We start from the raw sequence: 20,707 nt of genomic DNA on the forward strand, positions 1-20,707 counted from the left end.
TTTTGTGGAAGAAAACTATAGCGATTGAGTTGGATTAGTCATTTCGGTCAAACTGAGGACATTTTGTACAAAGTTGTTAGTACATTAGTAACTAAATGATACCATAAAATAATATGTCTCTGCTTTATACACTTAAAAAAAAGCACCTCATTAATTTTTTTCTTCTAATTGGAAACATCAGCAAAAAAGCAAGGGGTGGGAGAGATTAAAAATAGAAGTAGTCTTACAGAACTTTCAAATCAGAGGGCATACATAGGTGACCTCTTACCTTATTTATATGTGAGTCCACCCCTGATGGAAGCTTACATTTCCTAGTCTTTCTTCCTCCACAAGAATATTATAGATCAGGAGTTCTTAACCTGGGATCTATGGATACTTTGATTTAGGGAGTCTGTGAACTTGGATCACAAAAACATTGCATCTTTTATATTTATAGACTTCTAACTAAAATTTAGCATTTCCTCCAGTTATGAATGTAGGCAACAAACTGTAGTGGTATTAGGGTCTGTAGACTTTATCTAACTTTCAGAGGAGTCCATGACTTAGGAAAAAAAATGGTTAAGAACCCTTATAATAGATCATAGGAGACAGATCAATAGGTCTGATTTCAAGAACAGAGATATTCCCTTCAATGGCAATTCCCACACAAGCCTTCTCATCTTGGGTGACCTTTGTCTATATATATCCTGTATATCCTTTACAAGAGATTCTAAGGCCTTCACTGGAACCTCAGTTTCCTCATCAGTAAAATAAGGACTTTGAATTAGAGCACTTTTAAAGATGCTTTCAACTTTAGAAGTATGACCTTATGATTTCTAGACATTACATGGATGTCAATGGGACAATAGTTGTCCATCTTCTTTTCTCATAATATTCTTTACATTTCTTTTTTCACTAGTATGTTGATAATATGCTGTGACCCACTCATGCTAACATATGTCTCTTTATTGCCCTTTGAGTGATCTGTGACTTTATTTCTTCAGAGACTGTGATATTCCTTGCCTTGTATGGGGTGACAGATAGAGTGTTTGACTTGAAGTCAGAAAAACCTTCATTCATTTTTTGCCTCTGATACTACATGACCATAGACAAGTTACCTAAGGTCTGTAAGACTCAGTTTCCTCATCTGAAAAATGAAGATAATAACACAATACCTAATGCAAGTGAGACCCAAATGGTGCAATATATGTAAAATGCGGCATGAATAATAATGGATAACATTTATATAGCAACTTAGCAATGTTTTTACATGTATTATTTCAAATTATCCTCTGTGAAATAGGTGCCATTACTATTGCCATTTCATAGATGAAAAAGCTAGGTCTAAGAAAGTATCTGAAGTGGGATTTGAACTCTGTCCTCCTGATTCTAAGTCTAGCATACATCTATATTTCTTTATAACATATAATATTTATATTTGGACTTCTTGTCCTTCCATTAGAATGTGTGTTATGAATAATATTTTTTTTATTTTTAAAAAATTTGTATCTCCAGTAATAGTCTTTGACATAGAGTTGATGCCCAATAACGATTGTTTTCAGGATCCAAAGCACTGTCTATTTGCATTATGTACATATGTGCATATATACATATGTGTGTGACATGTATATTATTGTATTATGTATATTATCCATACACAAATATATACACAAATATATGTATATATATATACATATATATATATACACATACATAATGTAAATACACAATATATATACTTCTGTTCCTTCAATTGCATACAAAAATACATTTTTCATCCACTTGGTTGTTCCTGTATATATTGTTAGACAAAACTCTTTTGAGATTTTCAATAGCATAAAGTTGGCCATAGCAACTCACAAATGGCTTCTTGGCTAAGAGGTATGCCAAAAATAATTGTCTCCATGCTTAAGAAATCCAGTTTCAAACAAGATAATGATCTCATAGGCCTGTTCTTTTATAACCATTCTAATAAATGAAGGAAAAATATTGTAGATTTTATGGAAACAGCAAATATAAGACCTGGAAAGGATTGTAGAGGCCATTGAGTTCAACCTTCTCATTTTATAGAGCAGGGAAGTAAAACTCAGACTTGGGACATGACTCAGTGAATTCACACAGCAGGTGAGGAACAGGGCTAATTATGAGATGTAGACTTTTTGGTTTAAAGTCCAGTGGGCTCTTGTGCAGCACAGCAGCTTATCAAGGAGCCAACAAGAACTCTTCCTTTGAAGAAAAACAAAATCAATAGCCTGGAAAGAGAATATCCATATGCCTTCTAAGGAATTCCCAGAAGCATCACTCTTCCCTTTCTAGTACATCACAGCATTTTATTTTCCTTATTCTGCCATTAAAATATTTTTCATCTAGATTTGTACTTTTAAAATCCTCATGTGTTTGGGCTCCACAGTCATAGTTTCATGGTTTAAATATAACTAGCTTTTCAATGGAATTGTTTAAAATAATATTTTATATTTCTGTTGCCTTGAGATATTTTTGCTTGTTTATGTACTAGTTAATTTTCTGGCTAGAGTTCAGATCTTGGATTCAGAAAGACTTGAACTCAGATTTTGTTTCAGATACTTATTACCTTCGTAACCCTGATAAGGAACCTAACCTCTGCTTCAGTTTCCTTATCTATAAAATGAGGGGGTACCTTCCCTAAAAGTCTACACTTCTACATGCATACATAATCCTCTAGTAGAATGTAAGCTCCTTGAAGTCAGGGATTGGTTGATTTTTGCTTAGTACCTTTCACATAGTAGATACTTGGATCAGAGAATACTGATGATTAATTCTTAAATATTAGTATTATGTAACTGTAGAGACAATTTTTATTGGCATGTCCCACAGTCAAGAAGCCATTTGTGAGTTGCTGTGGCCAAACTTTATACTATTGAAAATCTCTATTACTTAATATGGAGATCTGTCCATAGCTCATAGGAGAGGTGGCATATTGTTATTATTTCCATTTAGAGATGAGAAAAGTGAGGATCAGAAGGTTATGTGTCTGTCCCACTGATATTATAATATAAATGGTTCTTCTCGGTGATTCTGCTTATTTCATTCTATATCATTCATACAAGTCTTTCTATGTCTATTTAAAACCATTCCCCTTTACTATTCCTTATAGAATGATAGTATCTCAGTTTAGTTCAGAGATCTAAAAAAGAAATCTCACTTGAGTCCAACTTCCTCATTTTACAGATGAGGAAACTGAGGTATGGGATGATTAAATGGTTTGCCCAAAGTCATACAGGGAATAAACATCAGAAGCTAGATTTGAACCTATTTTACAGATGACAAACTGAGACATGGGATGGTTAAATGATTTGCCCAAAATCATATAGGGCATAAGCATCAGAGGCTAGATTTAAACCTATTTTACAGATGACAAAACTGAGACATGGGGTGGTTAAATGATTTGCCCAGAGTCACAAAGGTAATAAGCAATCAGAAGTTGGATTTGAATCCAAGTCTGTTGACTACAAAGCCAATAGTCTTTCTACTTTGTTTGCCTTCTTGCCTTTAATTGGATCCAAACTGATAAAAGATGTGGCTGACATTATAGACATGTTAACCTTCTGATATGAGTTTCTTGACCTATGTTCTGACCCAGAAGAAAAAAAAACCCACTTATCATTAAGTCCTCATCTTCCCATGCTTTCATTTCCAGTCGCTGTCTCAGCTTGAGTTACCCAAGAAGGTAACTGAGGAGCTGTGAGATCCCCATCTGGAATGGTTCCTGATGGCTTGCCAAGAGTTAAGGAGACTGAGCTAAGGGACCCGGGAGAGGTTATTCCAGTTCCTTTTCTCTCATACCATAGTATGAGGACACTTGGTCTTCAGTCCCCCTTCTCCGTGATAATTTTCATGTGAGCCATTCTAAAAGGACAGTTACATCACAATTTCATAATCATGCTCATATTTCCTACTACTTTTAAAGTGTTTTTTCCCAAATTCAAAAAGTATCCCTACTACAAGAATGTGAAAAAGAGGGGGAAAGGAAGAAGTAGCTATTTAACTTTTACAAACTACCAAAGAATACCATTATCTCAGTAACCTGAGCTCTCTATGAGTGTTCATGGGATCACTGGATCATAAACTTAGAGCTGGAACAAACCTTAGAAATCACCCAGTCCAACCTCCCCATTTCACAAATAAGGAAACTGAGGTACAAAGAGGTTATGACCTTATTACATGGAAGGGCTCAGGATTAATCTCATTTTTTGACTGCAAATACAACACTCTTTCAGTGGATGCATATTATTTTATTCATTTAAAAACATGATTCTGAAAAGTCCACAGGTTTCACCAAACTCTTATGACTCAAGGAATGACTACAAACCTATGACTTGCATAAACATGTAAAGGATCTGTGATCTTGGTAGTATAGTGCACTATGGGAGTATAAACTTTTCACAAAGCAGATTATAACCTCTCTATCCTTCAGTAGCTAATTCCTAGAGAGGAGCCCAAGACACATAGTGGATCATCCTTTTTGTCCAATACTGTGCTTTTAATGATGGGGAAACTGAGTCCCAGGGATTTTAAGTGAACCCTAGTCTACTTACCTGATTTCAAACTTAATGTTCTCTCCCCTATAACATATAGCCTCCTTTTTAGACTAAGAATTCTTTTTTTTTTTTTTTTGGCAAGGCAATTAGGGTTAAGAGATTTGCCTTTACACAGCTAGGAAGTATCAAATGTCTGAGGCTAGTTTTGAACTCAAGTTCTCTTGACTTCAGAGCCAGTGTTCAATCCATCTAGCTGCCCCCTAGATCAAGAATTCTTGACTCTTTTTGTGAATTTTAGGTCTCTTTTGGTGGCCTGATAAAACCTAAGGATTCTTTTTCAAAATAATATTTTAAAATATAATTTAATAATTATCAAACAATATAATTTTAAAATATTCTGAATATTGTTTATAATTGTTAAATAATGCAGTAATTTAAATAATGGAATAACTTGGGAAATGCTGGATTTCATTTAGACCTTAGTGAAAATAAAGATTAAAAAGTGTTTTTTTTTTCTTCCATCCAGATTCAGGGATCCCTTGAAATCTACCCATGAACCACAGACTAAGAATCTTTGAGATAAGACATGTCTTTCTGTAGCTCTTTGCTGATTCATATTTCAAATACCCTGCTAAAGCTCAAGCAGTTCTTTTTCTTAATACCTCTTATTATTTTTTCACCAAGAAGAAGGCCTTTCTGGAGTGAAGTGCTTATGTTAGAATAAGGATCTCTTTCCTCCATGTAATATGATGAAGAATCCTTGACCCACTTCTAACCCCATCCCTTTTTCCCAACCCTCTGCAGGACTTTGCAAGACACTTGATTTTTTTTTTCCATCCTCACCTGTTCCTACTTCAGCTGAGCTAGTCAGCTGCTCTCCAAGGAAGTTTTTTATCTTTATTAGAGTATGAGGCACATTTTGGAGTCTGATTCTTGCCTACTTATCAGGCTCAAGATAAGGAATCTGTCAGATGTCTCAGAGTCAGACAGATGTTGTGAATATAATTAGCTAGAACATGCTTTATTTTTGGTTCAGTAATTTCTACAATAGTCACAGGGTCTCCTTAGGCCTAGGATAGCCAGAATTCAAATCCAGCCATTGATACAAAATAACTCCGGGCAGATCACTTAAACACCCAGTGCTTCTGGGCAACTCTCTAAGAGTAGCTAATGGGTAGCTAATCTACTTAGGCAGAGGGATTTTCTCCAAGAAATTTCTAATTTCATTAATCTATATGTATGAATTCATAGGTCCAGGCTACAAAAATATTTCATTTGAGGGATTATTAAAGTTTCACTAAACTATTTCTCCAATTCAAGATCTTAAACAAATCATTTATTTTCTCTGGGACTCAGTTTCCTCATCTGTATAATGAGGAAATTAAACTGGATGACTTCTGAAATTTCTTCCAGCTCTGGATCAAAACAGATCTGTTTTGGTGGCAACTACAAGGCCAGAATGGTAAAGGAACTTCACAGAGAAGAAAGGGAAGATGTTGGAAATAAATGAAAAAGTCTTATTAGACTTCATTTAACCCAAATGCAGATAAGGATTTTTTGGAAGATAGTTTAAATATTTTGTTTTTATTTTCTTTCCCCATTTCATATATCTTTATTTGAAAAGTATATAATAAATTCAGCATGTTATTTTCAAATTGTTGTGCTTGTCTGGGCTTCTTTGTTTTTATTTTCTCAAGTATAAAAAAAGCTTCAAGGTTTTTAGTGACAGTAAAATGGCAAGATTTGCCATCTTTCAGCAATTTCAACACTGGTACTATTTCAGAACTAAACTCTTCCCATTTACATTGTTGCAACCACCATTAATGTTTTGCTCATTCTGCTAATTTGATTTGCATCAGTTCATTGAAACTTTCCATGTTTCCTATTATTCCCATTATTTTCTATGACAAGATGGTATTCTCTTGAATAACTGGGAAAGGCAAATATTTATATGCTATAATTTGTTTAGCCCTTGCTCAGTTTATGGACAGCTATTTTTCACTAGGTATTGAGTAATAGTTAATAAATGCCTTTATGAAATGTCTACTCATCTTCTTGATAATGTGCTTGATAGTAAAGTAGTCCTGCCCTCAAGAAGCTTATATTTTTAACAAGTCAAACAACATGTCCATGGTCAATATATTGGTTTATTTTACTTAACTGTACTTCTTTCTTACAGATGAAGACTCTATGAGGAGTATGGTATTATGAAATCAGAGTGATATAAAAAAATTGGTAAACACTTTTTAAAAAATCCTTTCAGGTACTAAAGGTCCATTTAAGTATAATAGATAATGTTGCTACTGCACTATCAATCAATTATTCAAAGAACATTTATTAAGGATCTATAATGGACCAGATATGGAAATACAAATACAAGAAAGACACAAGGAGTTTATGTTTTATTTGGGGAATCAAACATGCTAGGAAGTAGGTAAAGAGAGGACAATTAAAAATAAATACTACCAAACTCAAAACACCTGTTCTCTTTTTTAATGATTTAATACAATTATGGAAAGAGTCTTGGACTATAAAAGTCAAAACCATGTTGTCAGATTGTTTTGTTTAGCTTTTGGGGGAATATACTTCCTATGGAAGGTCAGGATATTCATCGTATATATAGTTTATTTATTCATTCACTTATTTATTTGTTGGCCCATTCAATCATCCATTTATTTTTAAGTGCTACTTGGAAGCCTTCTTGCCAGGTAGAGATGCTGTGGATCCTCACTGTATATTCTAGGACCAGTGCAAGTTCTGAGTGGTCCTAGGAAGCAGAAAAAGTTCCAAGGGCAGTTCCAGTGAAGGACATTCTGGCATCATATTTAAATGTAGGGAGAAATCTCAAAAACTATCTATTAGTCATTTTTCAGATGAGGAATTGAGACAAAGGAGATAAAGAGATTTGTCCAAGACCACTCAGGTAGATATCAAAGATGGTGGTGGTGAGATGAATTTTAAAAAATTATCCACTATCCACTGTACCAAAATCAATGGTCTTTGAAGAAATGGAGGAAAGAAAGGAAGGGGTCAGAAAAGAGAAGAGAGGCTGAAACTCATCCCTAGTTGTGGATAGTTATGCAAATTACTTGGGCCATAGTAAAATAATTATATTTATTGTTTTTTGTTATAAATCTAATATGTTCTCTTGGTTCTTCTCACTTCATTAAGCATCAGTTCACATAAATCTCTCCATGGCCTTTCTGAAATCCTCTTGGGGACTTGGCTAAATATATTGGGTTTTTCCCCATTTAAGTAGCCAGACACTGGAATTTGATTTCTGAACTGGTTTGTGATTTTCTAAAAAGATGAACAAAGATTTTCAGTTGCCCAGATCTTCGACTTGGAGGACTTCTGATAATGATTTTCATCTAGATCTGAAGTAAAAAGTAACTTTCATCAGTAACAATTGCCTTTGCCCAATCTTCATCATTCCAGTCTTAGTATTGTCTTGCTGATGAGAAGCATTTTTATAGCAATGATTAGCAGTTATTTTTTAATCAGTCTTCACACTATTCACACTTTTAGAAGCCTACACAACACTGTGCAAAATCAGTAACAATACCACCATTTTCCAGATCCCTCTTGCTTATTTTCTTAGGATTAATTAGATTTTTTAATATCAGTAGTTTGTCTATTTTTGTTTTCATCTTCATTTTAGACTGTGTTTCCCTTTTGAATTTTGGTATGTTCAACCCAATTTCACTTTAGGCTTAAAGAGTCACTTAAATTTTTACCTCACCCATACCAGTAACCATTCCAATATCTTTAATGGTCATGGAAATGTTGGCCTTTAAGAGCTATACCTTCTGCACATTTCTTTGGAATAATATGAAATAATATATACAAAGCACTTTGCAGATCTGAAAGTATTATAAAAATGCTTGCTATTATTATTTAAAACTATGTAATTTTTAAATAGAGCAACAAAATATGTGTATATGACTTCAAATCTAGCACTCAACCAACAGAGAATTAACTGAATATGGAGAAAACAGTTTATTATGATTTTTTTTCTTGTCAAGAGCATGTGTCCTGGATCAGCTTAGGGACAGTAGAAGTACACATGCAAGACCATTGTGGTCACAAAATAAAACAATATTAATTATTGTTTTTTCCAATTAATTTACACACTACTATAGTTCATTCAATAGTTTAGCATTAATATGGGGAGGTATTAGTTTTTATTTACAAAAAAAAGTGAGGAAATGTAGAATAATAGAAAAAGGATTAGTATCAAAAGATCCAGGTCAGAATTCTAGCATGGCCCATGTGATCTTGAAAAAGTCATTTACTTTTTTAGATTCCAGTTTCCCAATCGTATATTGATGGTGTTGGGTCAAATATTTTCTTCCCACTTTGAGGTGGCCATCTGATGCAGGGGAAAGAAAATGACATTTGAAATCAGAGGACCAGGGTTTGAATATTAGCTCTACTATGTAGTAGCTGTCAGCAATAAGTATTTATAAAATTCCTCCTATGTGCCATGTTCTGTGCCACCTTGGCCAAATCATATAACTTCTTAGACCTGTAAAATGAAGGGGTTGGACTAAATGGCCTCTGTGGTCTTTTCTAGCTCCGATTAAATAATTCTAGAGTCTATGAGATTCAGTTTACTCATTTGTAAAGTAAAAAAGGCAAATAAAATAGAGCTCTAAGACTTATACTCTAACATTTTTTCTGTACATACATACACACACATACACACACACACACACACACACACACACACACACACACTCCTTGAGAGCAGGGATAGATTTTGTTATTTAAAAAAAACTAATTAAAAATTAAATGAAAATATTAAATTATTTGACTGTTATCAGATGGTTGCAACTCTTTGAGATAATTAAGGGTATTGTGCCTTTCTTTGTATCCCAGCACTTAGCACAGGACTTGGCACAAAATAAGCACTAAATAAATGCCTGTTGGCTGACTATCCTGATTATTTAATCAGTATCTCATTTTCCTGCTCCAGAAAAATCATCCCTCAGGAATTCACCAGAAAACCAAAAGTATCCTCTCTAGATGCCTTTTTTTCTTTAAATAGAGAAAGTTCCAAAGGAATATATATACTCACATTATTTTGATTTGTGAAATACTCTAATGCAGACACTCCTAAGTATTTTTGTTAGCCTGGTAAGATCTGTAAATGCCTTCTCAGAATCATGTATTTAAATATACAAACATGCAAAATAAATTACTTAAGATTACAGAGAAACTAATTATATATTGAAATAAATCTACCAAACTACATGTAGAAAAAAAAAGTTTGTGGACCCAGGTTAAGAATTCCTGCTCCAGAATCAAATATAAAACCCTCCTTAGTGCATTTAAGGTCTAGTCTTGGAGGCAATGGAGAGAGTTTTGTGCCAGAAATTGGAAAGACCTGACTTTAAATTTAGCCTCAGACATTTATGAGCTGTGCGAACCTGAACAAGTCATTTAGCTACTGTCAGACTCAGTATCCTATTCTGTAAAATGGGGATAATATCCTCCTATGGGAATAACATTAGGCTTCTTGTGGAACTAAAATGAGAAAATATTTAATATGTTATAAACTTTAAAACACTGTATAAATGTCAGTTTCTTTTCCTCTTCCGCCTCCTTTTCCTCCTCTTCCTCTTACTTTTCTTCCTCCTCTTTTCCCCCCTCCTCTTCTTATTTCTCCTTTTTCTAAAAAATGTGAATCTGAGTTCAAATTTGATCTCAAACACATGACACTAACTGTGTGGCCTTGGGCAAGTCTCTTAATTCCATCTGCCTCCCAAAACAAACAAAAGTCTAGTAAAAGGGTGCTTTAGCAGATCAATGCTGATATTCTCTTTCCTAATGGAGATTTTCTTGCCTCCTCATCCTGGGTGGTTCTAATCCCTGTCTTCTCAAAAAGCCAGGATGGCCTTCCTCTAGGTCTTTTTTTCATTACATTTCATGGGTACCAGTTTATCAGCCATCATCCTATGACCAACCCATGTTGGTTTTTTAACCCAACATCTTCTGGCTAATAGCCCTCATACCCTTATGAATAAGTTCATAATGGAGCTAGGCTGGGACCCACTTATACCTATCACACACCTTTGTGTTGCATCTTTGGATCACTTGCAATTTGAAATAATTGGGTACTGTGTTGCTCTGCCATTTGCAACTCTACTGGGTAGCTGGAAGAGCATGTGTTTTAAATGGAGATGGCCCATGTGAAAATGGAATACAGTGTGAAAAGACATTTCCTTTTCAATCAATAACTCAGATTCTAGCATGATTCCAAGACTGTCATAAAATGACATCATCTGATCTATTATATCTTCTAGGAAGAACGAGAACACAGATCACATGGTGGGCTGACCATATATCTTGTTTCTTTTATGGTGACCAGAATCACCACATGGAAAAACAATCTGTGAAAATGTTCCACTTATAGATATCCGTCACCCAAGTGAAAGATTTCTGGCTAATGGGGCACTCTGGCACCAGAAACATGCCCCACAAATAGTTACAAATTTTCTGCCCTGTAAGGAAGTTAATCAGTAAGCCACATAACCTCTGGCCTCTGTTACTCCTTACCAAGTCTCAAAGGAAGTTCCAGTTTTCAGTTTTTTCAATTGCTGTGAATAGACTAAAGAATGGTAATGCAGTTTCAGGGTCTGGAAACCCTAGTTCACGACAGTCCCCGGGACAGTCCGAGTTCTGGAATTGGGGAAATGTTTGGTCTGAAGACTGCGAAAGGTAGGATGCTGCCATGTGTCTTGTTCGCTCATCTCCCTTCAGTGGATTGAAGCAAGAGATTGTCACTAATAACTCTTCAACTTATTATGTGACTTTGTTTGTGATCTCTCTGAGTCTCAATATTTTCTCATTGATTAAGATGATAAGTTTGGACCAGTAGGATCCTTTCAGTTATTGCTGTTCGGTCATTTCAACCATGACCCAGCATTTTCTTGGCAATGATACAGTGGTGGTTTGCTATCGCCTGATCTAATTCTTATCAATCATAAGTGGGAGAGAGTTTAGTATAGACACACTGAGGACTATCAGTCTCCAATCTGGCACAATCCTTGCTTAAATTTTTTTTTCAATTAAAAAGCATTAATTTTCTCTTCCTTTCTATACTATCCTTCCCCACCAAAAGAAGAAAAAGAAAACTTTTACTACAAATATAAAATAGGACTTTAGACAGAGAGCTTCTCAAAATTTTGCTAAACTGAATTTAGTTTTAACACATACCCCTACTTTTAATTGAATTTTATTTTATATTTAGGTTTGCATTCTCTCTTTCCCACCTGCTCCCCCTCTAACACTGAGAAAGCAAAAAAAAAAAAAAAAGAAACCATTATTACAAATGTGTATAATCAAGCAAAATGAATCCCAGCATTGGCCACGTCCAAAAGAAGTATCAGTTTGGACACTTTTCTTTTTGGAGATGGGTAACATATTTCATCTTGAGTCCTTTGGAAGTGTGGATGGTCATTCCAATACATTTGTTTTATCACCTGAAGTTTAAAGCATTGAATAATGTATTCAAATAAGTTAAAAAATAAACACTAGCGAGTTCTGTTATCCATGTATGGGTGTCTAACCCAGTTTTATCACTTAATCAAAGAGGTTTTTATTCATTAAATTATTTAATTTATTTTTATTAAGTTATTAAAATTATATTAAAAAACAAATTAGATTATTAAAAATAAATTACTCTACTTCATAGTGTGGCTATGAGGACCAAAGTGAACAGTACCTGCCCTCCGGGAGCTCATCATCCAGCTGTTTTCTCAGTCAGGTCTATAACAATTTAAACATATTAAGGTTGGGCATGTTCTATATAGGTTCCTGATCAATGGTACAGACTATATTTGTAATCGTAGCAGAGACACTAGATTGCCCTTTATTTGGAGATGAAATTTCAGGAGCAATCATTTTCCTTGGCAAAGAAAATTCTAACTTAGCTTTACATCAGAGATTTTGTGGCACATCATTTTTATTCAACTTAATATCAACAGTGAATCATAGTATTATTTAGAATTGGGAACGGGTGGGATGGAATGTTAAGCAAGACCAGAGAATTTCACAAAAATAGGAAGACTAAGAATCTACTCGAGAAAAGCCCTCAGACATTGGCCATTTGGATTTCTGGGATGTTGAATGATATTTTAGCTATTTTATATAAAAAAAATCAAAATTTATGATGAAACAGGTTTCCCTCCCCTCTTAGAGAGGAGGATGATAAGTATAGAATGTTGCCTAATCTGCAGACATGACTGATCAACTATTTTTCATTATTATAAGGCAAGATTTGACATGAGGAGGATGAGCTTTATGTAAAAACAAAAGGTATAAAAATGTAAATAATATTGTTAAAGCTGCATTTTTAATTGGGAAATTGTGATTGAGGATTTTTTTTAAAAAGAAATTTTTAAGGAATAAAGCCTCTAATTGTGCATCTGGATAGAATAAGGCACAGTAGTCATCTTAGATTTGTTTTTGTTTTCTTAAACACAAAAAATATCATCTATATGACTCTGTATTCCATCCATTTTAATGTATTTTGTAAGGCAGCTACCTTTTTGGAATATAATCTGCTTAGACATTAAAAAAAAAATCAGGATCTATCATTTCATTGGTGTAACTGCGAGTCAGAGGCAGACTAGCAGAAGGTCTCCAACTCAAAATCATAGAGAGTTGAGTTAGCAACACGACAAAGGTGAGATCACCTCCCTGAGATTCTTATATTCTGCTGAGGTTATAACATGCACACATAAAAATAAATGAAGTAGAGAATGAAGAGAGACAGGCTAAATCAGGCAGAGTGCTTTACAAATATTTGAGGAGGGAAAGAAAGCTTTCAAGTGGAGTAGAGGGAAGAGAGACAGAGAATAAGGTTACCCAAAGTTGACATTTGAGTCAAACCTTGAGGGAACATAACGATTTTGAAAGGCAGAGATAGAGAGAGAGGGAGTATATTCTAGGTCTGGGGTATGGGAGGTACAATGGAGAGAGCACAGACTATGTGTCCAAAAATCTTGGGTTGAATCTTGGGTCTACTTTGTGACTTAGGCAAAGTTCTCCCCGGGTCTCAAGTATGGCTCTGTGGTCCCTTCCACCTCTCAACCTCTGATTCTATGTTCCTATGTAGAGTGTTTATTTGGGGGGGGGAGTGTGAGCGTGTGTGTTTTTAATGAAAATAGTGTTAGGACTTAATGGCTCAAACTATGTGAAAAAAATGGAAGAGACTGGAAAGAAACGTATTGGAGTTAAATGAGGGATGCCCATTAATGCCACCAGAATTCCAGTTCTACACTGTCTAATAACCATCTAATAAACTGGGGGGAGATCCTGCAACTAGGAATAACCTTGGACAGAAGTATCTACAAGACAACACTCTCCAAAGTTCCATAGGATTACTCAGGAAGAAATCTCCATTGGCTTCTGCTGTCTGAGAGAGAGTCAAATTCTCCTATCTATAACTCATTGGAATGGGGTGGGGGAGTTGAGGGGGGAAGAGAGGGAAAGTGGTTTCCAGTGGCAGGTTGCTGCCATTTCCCTACGGCACCACATTGAGTGGAAATCCAAACAGATGAATATAAAGGATCCATTTGTAGAAATGAATTATTTGAATATTATTATCTTAAAAATATGTGATAACGACCCAATGGGAGTCTAGCACCTTATTCATTGGGAGAAAAGATACATACAGTCCCCGTTATTCCTTCAAATGCTAGGATTTGATATCCTTAACTATTCTTCATCCTCAGTTCCTTCTTTCTGTCTCTTCTCTCTCTGCCCCTTTTCTCTCTTTTTCTTACTTTCTTATACTTTTTCATGCTTTCTTTTTCCTCCTTCTTTTTCTCTCTTTCCCCCTATTTGTTTACACCCCTTAAAATGAGGTTACTTTTGCATCCAGTAATGGTTCTGCTTAGAACCTGCTCACCTCTCTGTTCTTCCTTTTACTATCTCGTCCCTTCACTGAACCATATCCAGAGCCATCTTGCAAAGACTTTCTTTTCTACAAAAATGAAGCCCCACAGTAGGGTTATAACCCATGACGTGTTGCCATGCTTAAAAGCTCAGTTTAGACCAAATCAGAGGTATCACAATGGCACAGCAGATAGAGGATTGGCTGTGGAATCAGAAAGACCTGAGCCACTGAAAATCCTTGAGCAAAGGAACGACAGTGATATAGAGCACATCTGTGCTATAATGGACATAATTTACCAAAATCTTAAAAAGCAGAACTTATATTTGTCATAATTTTATTGTGTGTTTTTGTATTTAATGATATTAGGCTTTTCTTGATCAACCTATAATGCCTTCCCCTCTGTTCTGGGGCAGTCCATATTGAGGTCAGTCCAACACTTCAGCTTTAGGATTAGAATGAAATGAGATACCAATTGTCCAACTAACATTCGGGAGTCCTCACCACTTGCAGCTTTTCTAGCTTGGGAGGTATATGGTCGTTGGATCTAACTTTCAACAAATACCCTGCTAAAGCAGACCCTGAAAAAGCCAATTAACCTGGAGAGCAGAATAATAAGCAGGTCTCATTTTCTGAACCCTCCAGTCAACTGTTGGCTACATATCTTCTGAGACTCTTGTTTTTGAAAGTGGTTCATGAGATGCTCTTTGTCTTGATGGAAACACAGTTAAATAAAAAAATAACAAAACAAATAAATAAATGACAGTATTTTAAATTTTATGAAATATTCTATCGATTCTCTCGTTTGAGAGATGGATACTAACTACTTCATATGTGTATGGGTTAATGTATATATGTAAAGTTATATACATATATTAATATATATTATGTATATATTGATAGATATAATATTGCATTGTATGTATTTATATTTATATGATGCACCCAAAATCTTAATGCTCTTTTAAACTTGAATAGTGACCAGCTTAAAATTGTAGTGAGACCCTTTGGGAACACCTGTGTGTATGTGTACACATACATACACACAATGCATGCATACATGTGTTGCTACTTATATACTTAAACCTAACAACATGATATGATACAATAATCCCAGTAATCTTAATGCTATATTAATAGCCTAAAAAACAGCAAAATCTTTTAGAAGACCTTGCATATGTCTGTGTGCATACACATAGTATTAGTAAAATGTATATATACATATGCGTGTGCACACATATATATCGTTACATGTATAATTACATAGATAATAACATAAAATGATATTATCTGTCTAGCCCAGAAATCTTAATTCCATTTTAAACTTTAATAGCTTAAAGATGTGATATGTATGTATCTGTGTGCATGTACACACAAAGTGTTAATATAATGGATATACATATACATGCAAAAACATATATATATAGTTACAAGTATACTTAAATATATAAAAATATCTTATCTTATATCCCAGAAGTCTTCATGCCATTTTAAACTTAAATAGCTTAAAACTTCAGTAAGAGCCTTTTGGAACACTGGATGTGTATGTGTATATTTGTTTATATCTCCCTCTCTTCTCCCTTTCCTTCTTCCTTCCCTCTCTTTCTCTTGTGTACATAGTGAGTCACCTATTACAAGAGATTTTTTCCTAATATGGTCCACCTTCCCCACCTTACAACCTTTCCCACTTCCCTTTATACATTCCTCACTTGACAATATGGTGAAATGAAATGAGAACTAAATGTGAAGTCCACGGACTCACATTCAAGCCCTGGTTCTGCCATTTTCCATCTGCGTAACCTTTCTTTGCATTTCCAGTGCTCAATTTTGTTGTTCAGTTGTTCAGTCCAACTTATGACCTGAAGGACTTGTCCATGGGAATGTGGAGCAATAAAACCTCTTATTGGTTGCTTCTAATTTGTCTTCTGCAAATGTCTGATTGATCTTGCTAAAAGACACCCTGTCCCTTCACCTTGAGACATTCTGACTCCTCCTTTATCTCTTTTTTTACTCTACAACTTTTTAGGTTAGCCTGCAAACTGAAGCCCCAAATTTTCAATATATAAGACTCTCCTCAAACTCTTTCTAATACTAGACTCTCTTTAGAGACTAGCCCGACAGCTATGTCCTAAATAAAGTGCTTTTTGTCTATTAGGGAATCTCGTTGAGTTCTTTCAAACTATGAACCATGATTCTCACATCCTTTAATAAGATCTACCTCTCAGGGTGGTTGTTAAAATTCAGTGAGATCATTTCTATGTAAAGTCCCTGGCAAACCTTAAATGTTATTATTATTGTTGTTATCATCATTGTCATTGTGGTCATCATCGTCATGCTTGCAGTCGAGTTAAAACTGCCTGGTTAAATTCAAAGCAATTAATTTTCCAAAATCCTGTCAAATATCTCTTTAACTGAATATGTTTTAATAACCAGATGATTTAAAATCATTTTAATTCTGTTCTTCGATAGATAAAGGATTCATTTGCCTTGTAGTTTGTGATTATTCTTACATTTATTGCTATTCTCTCATTCAGGTGTGCTTCCAGAACAATCAGGACACCTGGGACCTGATGCTGATGTCTTGCCTTATACACAGTATGGAAATATCCAATTTTCCCAAGTTCAGCCACAGATTTCCTCCTCACCCTATTATCCCAATCTGGGCTTCTACCCCCAGCAGCCAGAGGAATGGTACTCCCCTGGAATGTATGAACTCCGGCGAGTACCCTCAGAGACTGTCTACACGAGGGAGTCTGAGATCGTGGACATCCCGATGACCAAGAAGCCCCGGATGGTCTCATCTGCAGGGAGAATGAAAGGAGAGGAGCTGTGTGTTGTGTGTGGAGACAAAGCTTCTGGATACCATTATAATGCACTAACTTGTGAGGGTTGCAAAGGTAGGATATTTTGGTTGACAATTTCTCCACATTGAGATTTCACATTGTTAGTCCTGTTAGAACACTGGCCTGATTTTCTACCCTCTCCTCATTATTTTTTCCTCAAACCCTATGATCATGAGAATAATTTATTGCAAACCCATGGAAGATATTTCTAGGATATTTTAAATTATGTATAATGATTATTTTTTTATATGTCAGTATCATATACAAGTAAAAAGTATTTACCATTGAGTTGGTTTTTTTTTTTTTTGGAGAGAAGTGATATATAAGATATCCAAATCATATTGCCTCTTTAATCATTTTATTTTTTATTCTTGTCTAAAATATATCATATTCATTCCTGATTATAACGTAGTTTGGAGCAGTTAAAAGTCACAGTCGATAGAGTGCTGAGTTTGGAGATGGTGAGACTCATTTTCTTGAGTTCAAATCCATCTTATGTACTTACTAATTGTGTGACTCTGGGTAAGCCATTTAATCATATTTGCCTCAGTTTTCTCACTGATAAAATGAGCTGGAAAAGAAGATGATAGACCACTTTAGTATCTTTGCTAAGAAAATCTCAAATAGGGTCACAAAGAATCAGGTATCATTGAAAAAATGGCTGAACAACAATAGTCCACTATTTAACATCATCTTTTCAATGAAGGAAAAATTGGATCTTTTCTCAATTCTTCTCTGGGACCAACCTTGGCCATTATCATTACACAGAGCTCTGCTGTTTTTTTTCCTAGCCCATAAGTGAATTATTGAACTTATCTTACTTTAAGACTAGAGACGTCACAGCTTTAGTCTCAATAAATTAAACCTTCCTTTCACACTCCAGTGAATTAGTGATTTCAGTGGTATACCATCAATAGTATGGTTTGTAAACCCATTCATCCCTTCTTATTCTGTGTCTTCATTCTTCCCAGAGGATACACTTATGCTAGATAGAGATCTTCCTCTAGGTACCTTAACATTCTGTGGGTACCAGCTGAAACTCCAGGCTGTACATCTCTCCCTCAAAGCAAATATAGTCTTTATCCTATGAATATCTTGTTTGAACGTGCTTGTTTTCATGCTTTCTTCTTCTTTAGATTGTAAACTCCTTGAGGGCAAGAACTGACTTCTGTCTTTCTTTCTTCGAATCCTTATTATTATAGTGCTTGCAATCAGCAAGCACGGTGTACTCTAGGCTAGCTCCATCTAACTTTATATTCTAACTGTGGGCAGTAATTATTCTTTACCCTTTTGTTTTTCCCCATATGGATTGTATATGCCAAACAATTGTTACTGAAATCCTTTCCCCTGGGGTAGAAAACATCAGAATTTTGGGTCCTTTTCTACAGAATTTGAGGTCAAAGGCTCCTTTCTAAAAATCAGAAAGCATTTTTGTAGCAAAAGACCTTACAAATGTTTTCTCCTTTGATCCTCCCAACAACTCGCTACATTATCCCCATTTTATATGTACAACAGAGAGAGGTTCAATGATTTTCTAAGGGTCATACAAGATAGTAGGTCTGAGGGAAGATTTGAACTCAGGACTTTGTGACTCCAGGTCTAGAATTCCCTCCATTGCCCCACCTTTTTGCTTACCTCATTGTGATATTGAACCATTACCAGTATAAAGGACACTCTCCTTTGTCTCATATCCTAAGTCCTCTGGCACTTAACTACCTTTGTTTCTTTGAGCAACTCACCACTGAATTTCCCTCAGCCTCAGTTTCCTATTCTGTAAAATGAGTAAAATTGGCCGTGTAGCCTCAGAGAACTCCTTTAATTTTAGATCAATGAATCCATGAAGAAATCAATCTTATTTCTAAAATTTTCTTTTGCTTCCTGTATACACTTGCATCACTGAATTTGTTTGTCTTAGCAATAATGTGAAGGTGGTCAGTAAAACAGTCTGAGAAAAACTGTTGGGATGGTTAATGGAGATTAAGCCAAGGTTTGGTTGTAGGGGTGGTAGATTGGCCCCCGTGAAATGACTTTGTCTATATTTTCATTTGAGTAAGGTTAAGTGGGTTGTGATGCAAGGGTAATTCTCCCAGAGTACCTTCTGCCTTACCTGGTAAGATTCACTATTAGAGACATTCTTTTTATTCACTTTTTAATATTTATATTTATAAAAATAAAATTATAAATATATACATATACATGTATATATTTATAATTTTATGAAAGCTTTTTTTCTTCCATAAATCAAAGGGATTAAACTAGTTGATTTCTAGGCTTTCTTGAGGCTCTAAAACCCTATGACCATTAATCATTAATTTGTCAAGCTCCATTGTTGTAGTGTGGTAGTAATGGTGTCATGTCTTATGTATCCTGAGATTTTCTTGGGAAAGATATTGGAGTGATTTAATATGATGTATATTTTTCTTTTAGTCTTCTTCAAGTTCATTTATTCAATAAATATATAATATGTATATTTATATATACATATGTATCTATACATATACACAAATAAACAGATTGTCCTTTAAAGGAATATATCAATGGATTCTATTGTTCTTGTCCTGGAGAAGCTTCCAATCTTTTTTTTTTTTTTTAAACCTTATGAACAGAAGTATTAACTGTTGTAGTAAATCAGCTAACAGTCAGGAATATCAGTGATCACAACACAACTCAGGTGGGAGGTAATCAAAGGATCACAATTGGGGTCCAAATGAAGAGAAATTTCCAGTCTTCTTGAGACTATAAGGCTTATACATATGAAACATTTTTATAATACAAGTTATTATATATGATTAATTAGCAAAAAACATAGCAGAAAGAATTGTATGGTTCCTACTAATTCCAAAATCTCATAATTAATAGCTAATCATCAAAGCATTTATTAAATATCTATGATTCGCTATATGTTGAGTTACATGCTAGTGGTACAAATATAAAAATGGTGTTTGCCCTTTATGAGGTTATATTCTATGAAGAGAGGCAACATGTAAACTCATAAATAAGTCTATATAAAATAAACACAAGGTAATTTGAGAGCAGCCAAGCATACAGAAAGGTCTTATTTGGGAGGTGAGCTGAATTTTGAAAGATCCTAGGAATTCTAGGTAGCAGAGACAGGGGCAGAATCTGTTTCAGGCTGTCTATATAAAGGCAGAGGTGAGAGATAGAATGTTGTATGTGAGGGGACAAAAATGGCTAGTTTAGGTGGATTTTACAGTCTATGACTTTTTTTGTTGTTCAGTCTTTTCAGTCACGTCCAACTCTTTGTGATCCCATTATGGGTTTTTGTTATTATTGTTTGTTTTTTGGCAAAGATATTAAAGTGGTTTGCCATTTCTTTTTCCAGCTCATTTCCATACAAGGAAACTGAGACAAGCAGGGCTGATTGACTTAGTCAACATCACATAGCTCAGCTAATAAATGTTTGAGGTCATATTTGAACTCAAGAAGATAAGTTTTTGTGACTC

General features: G+C 34.9%; 1 protein-coding gene across 2 annotated transcripts in view; it reads left to right on the forward strand.

Annotated features, from left to right (window-relative positions):
* NR1H4 (nuclear receptor subfamily 1 group H member 4) overlaps nucleotides 1–20,707 on the forward strand; it is a 57,854-nt gene that overhangs the window by 536 nt on the left and 36,611 nt on the right. Inside the window, exons 1-2 of one of the 2 annotated variants that reach the window (XM_052001703.1) lie at nucleotides 11,117–11,219; nucleotides 16,935–17,297. In XM_052001703.1, coding sequence (XP_051857663.1) covers nucleotides 11,117–11,219; nucleotides 16,935–17,297 — 466 coding nt within the window. Of the gene's footprint in view, nucleotides 1–11,116; nucleotides 11,220–16,934; nucleotides 17,298–20,707 lie in introns of those variants that run through there. The other variant, XM_052001704.1, reaches the window with a different exon arrangement.

Source organism: Antechinus flavipes, chromosome 5 (genome assembly GCF_016432865.1).
Source record: "Antechinus flavipes isolate AdamAnt ecotype Samford, QLD, Australia chromosome 5, AdamAnt_v2, whole genome shotgun sequence".
NCBI lineage: Eukaryota > Metazoa > Chordata > Mammalia > Dasyuromorphia > Dasyuridae > Antechinus > Antechinus flavipes.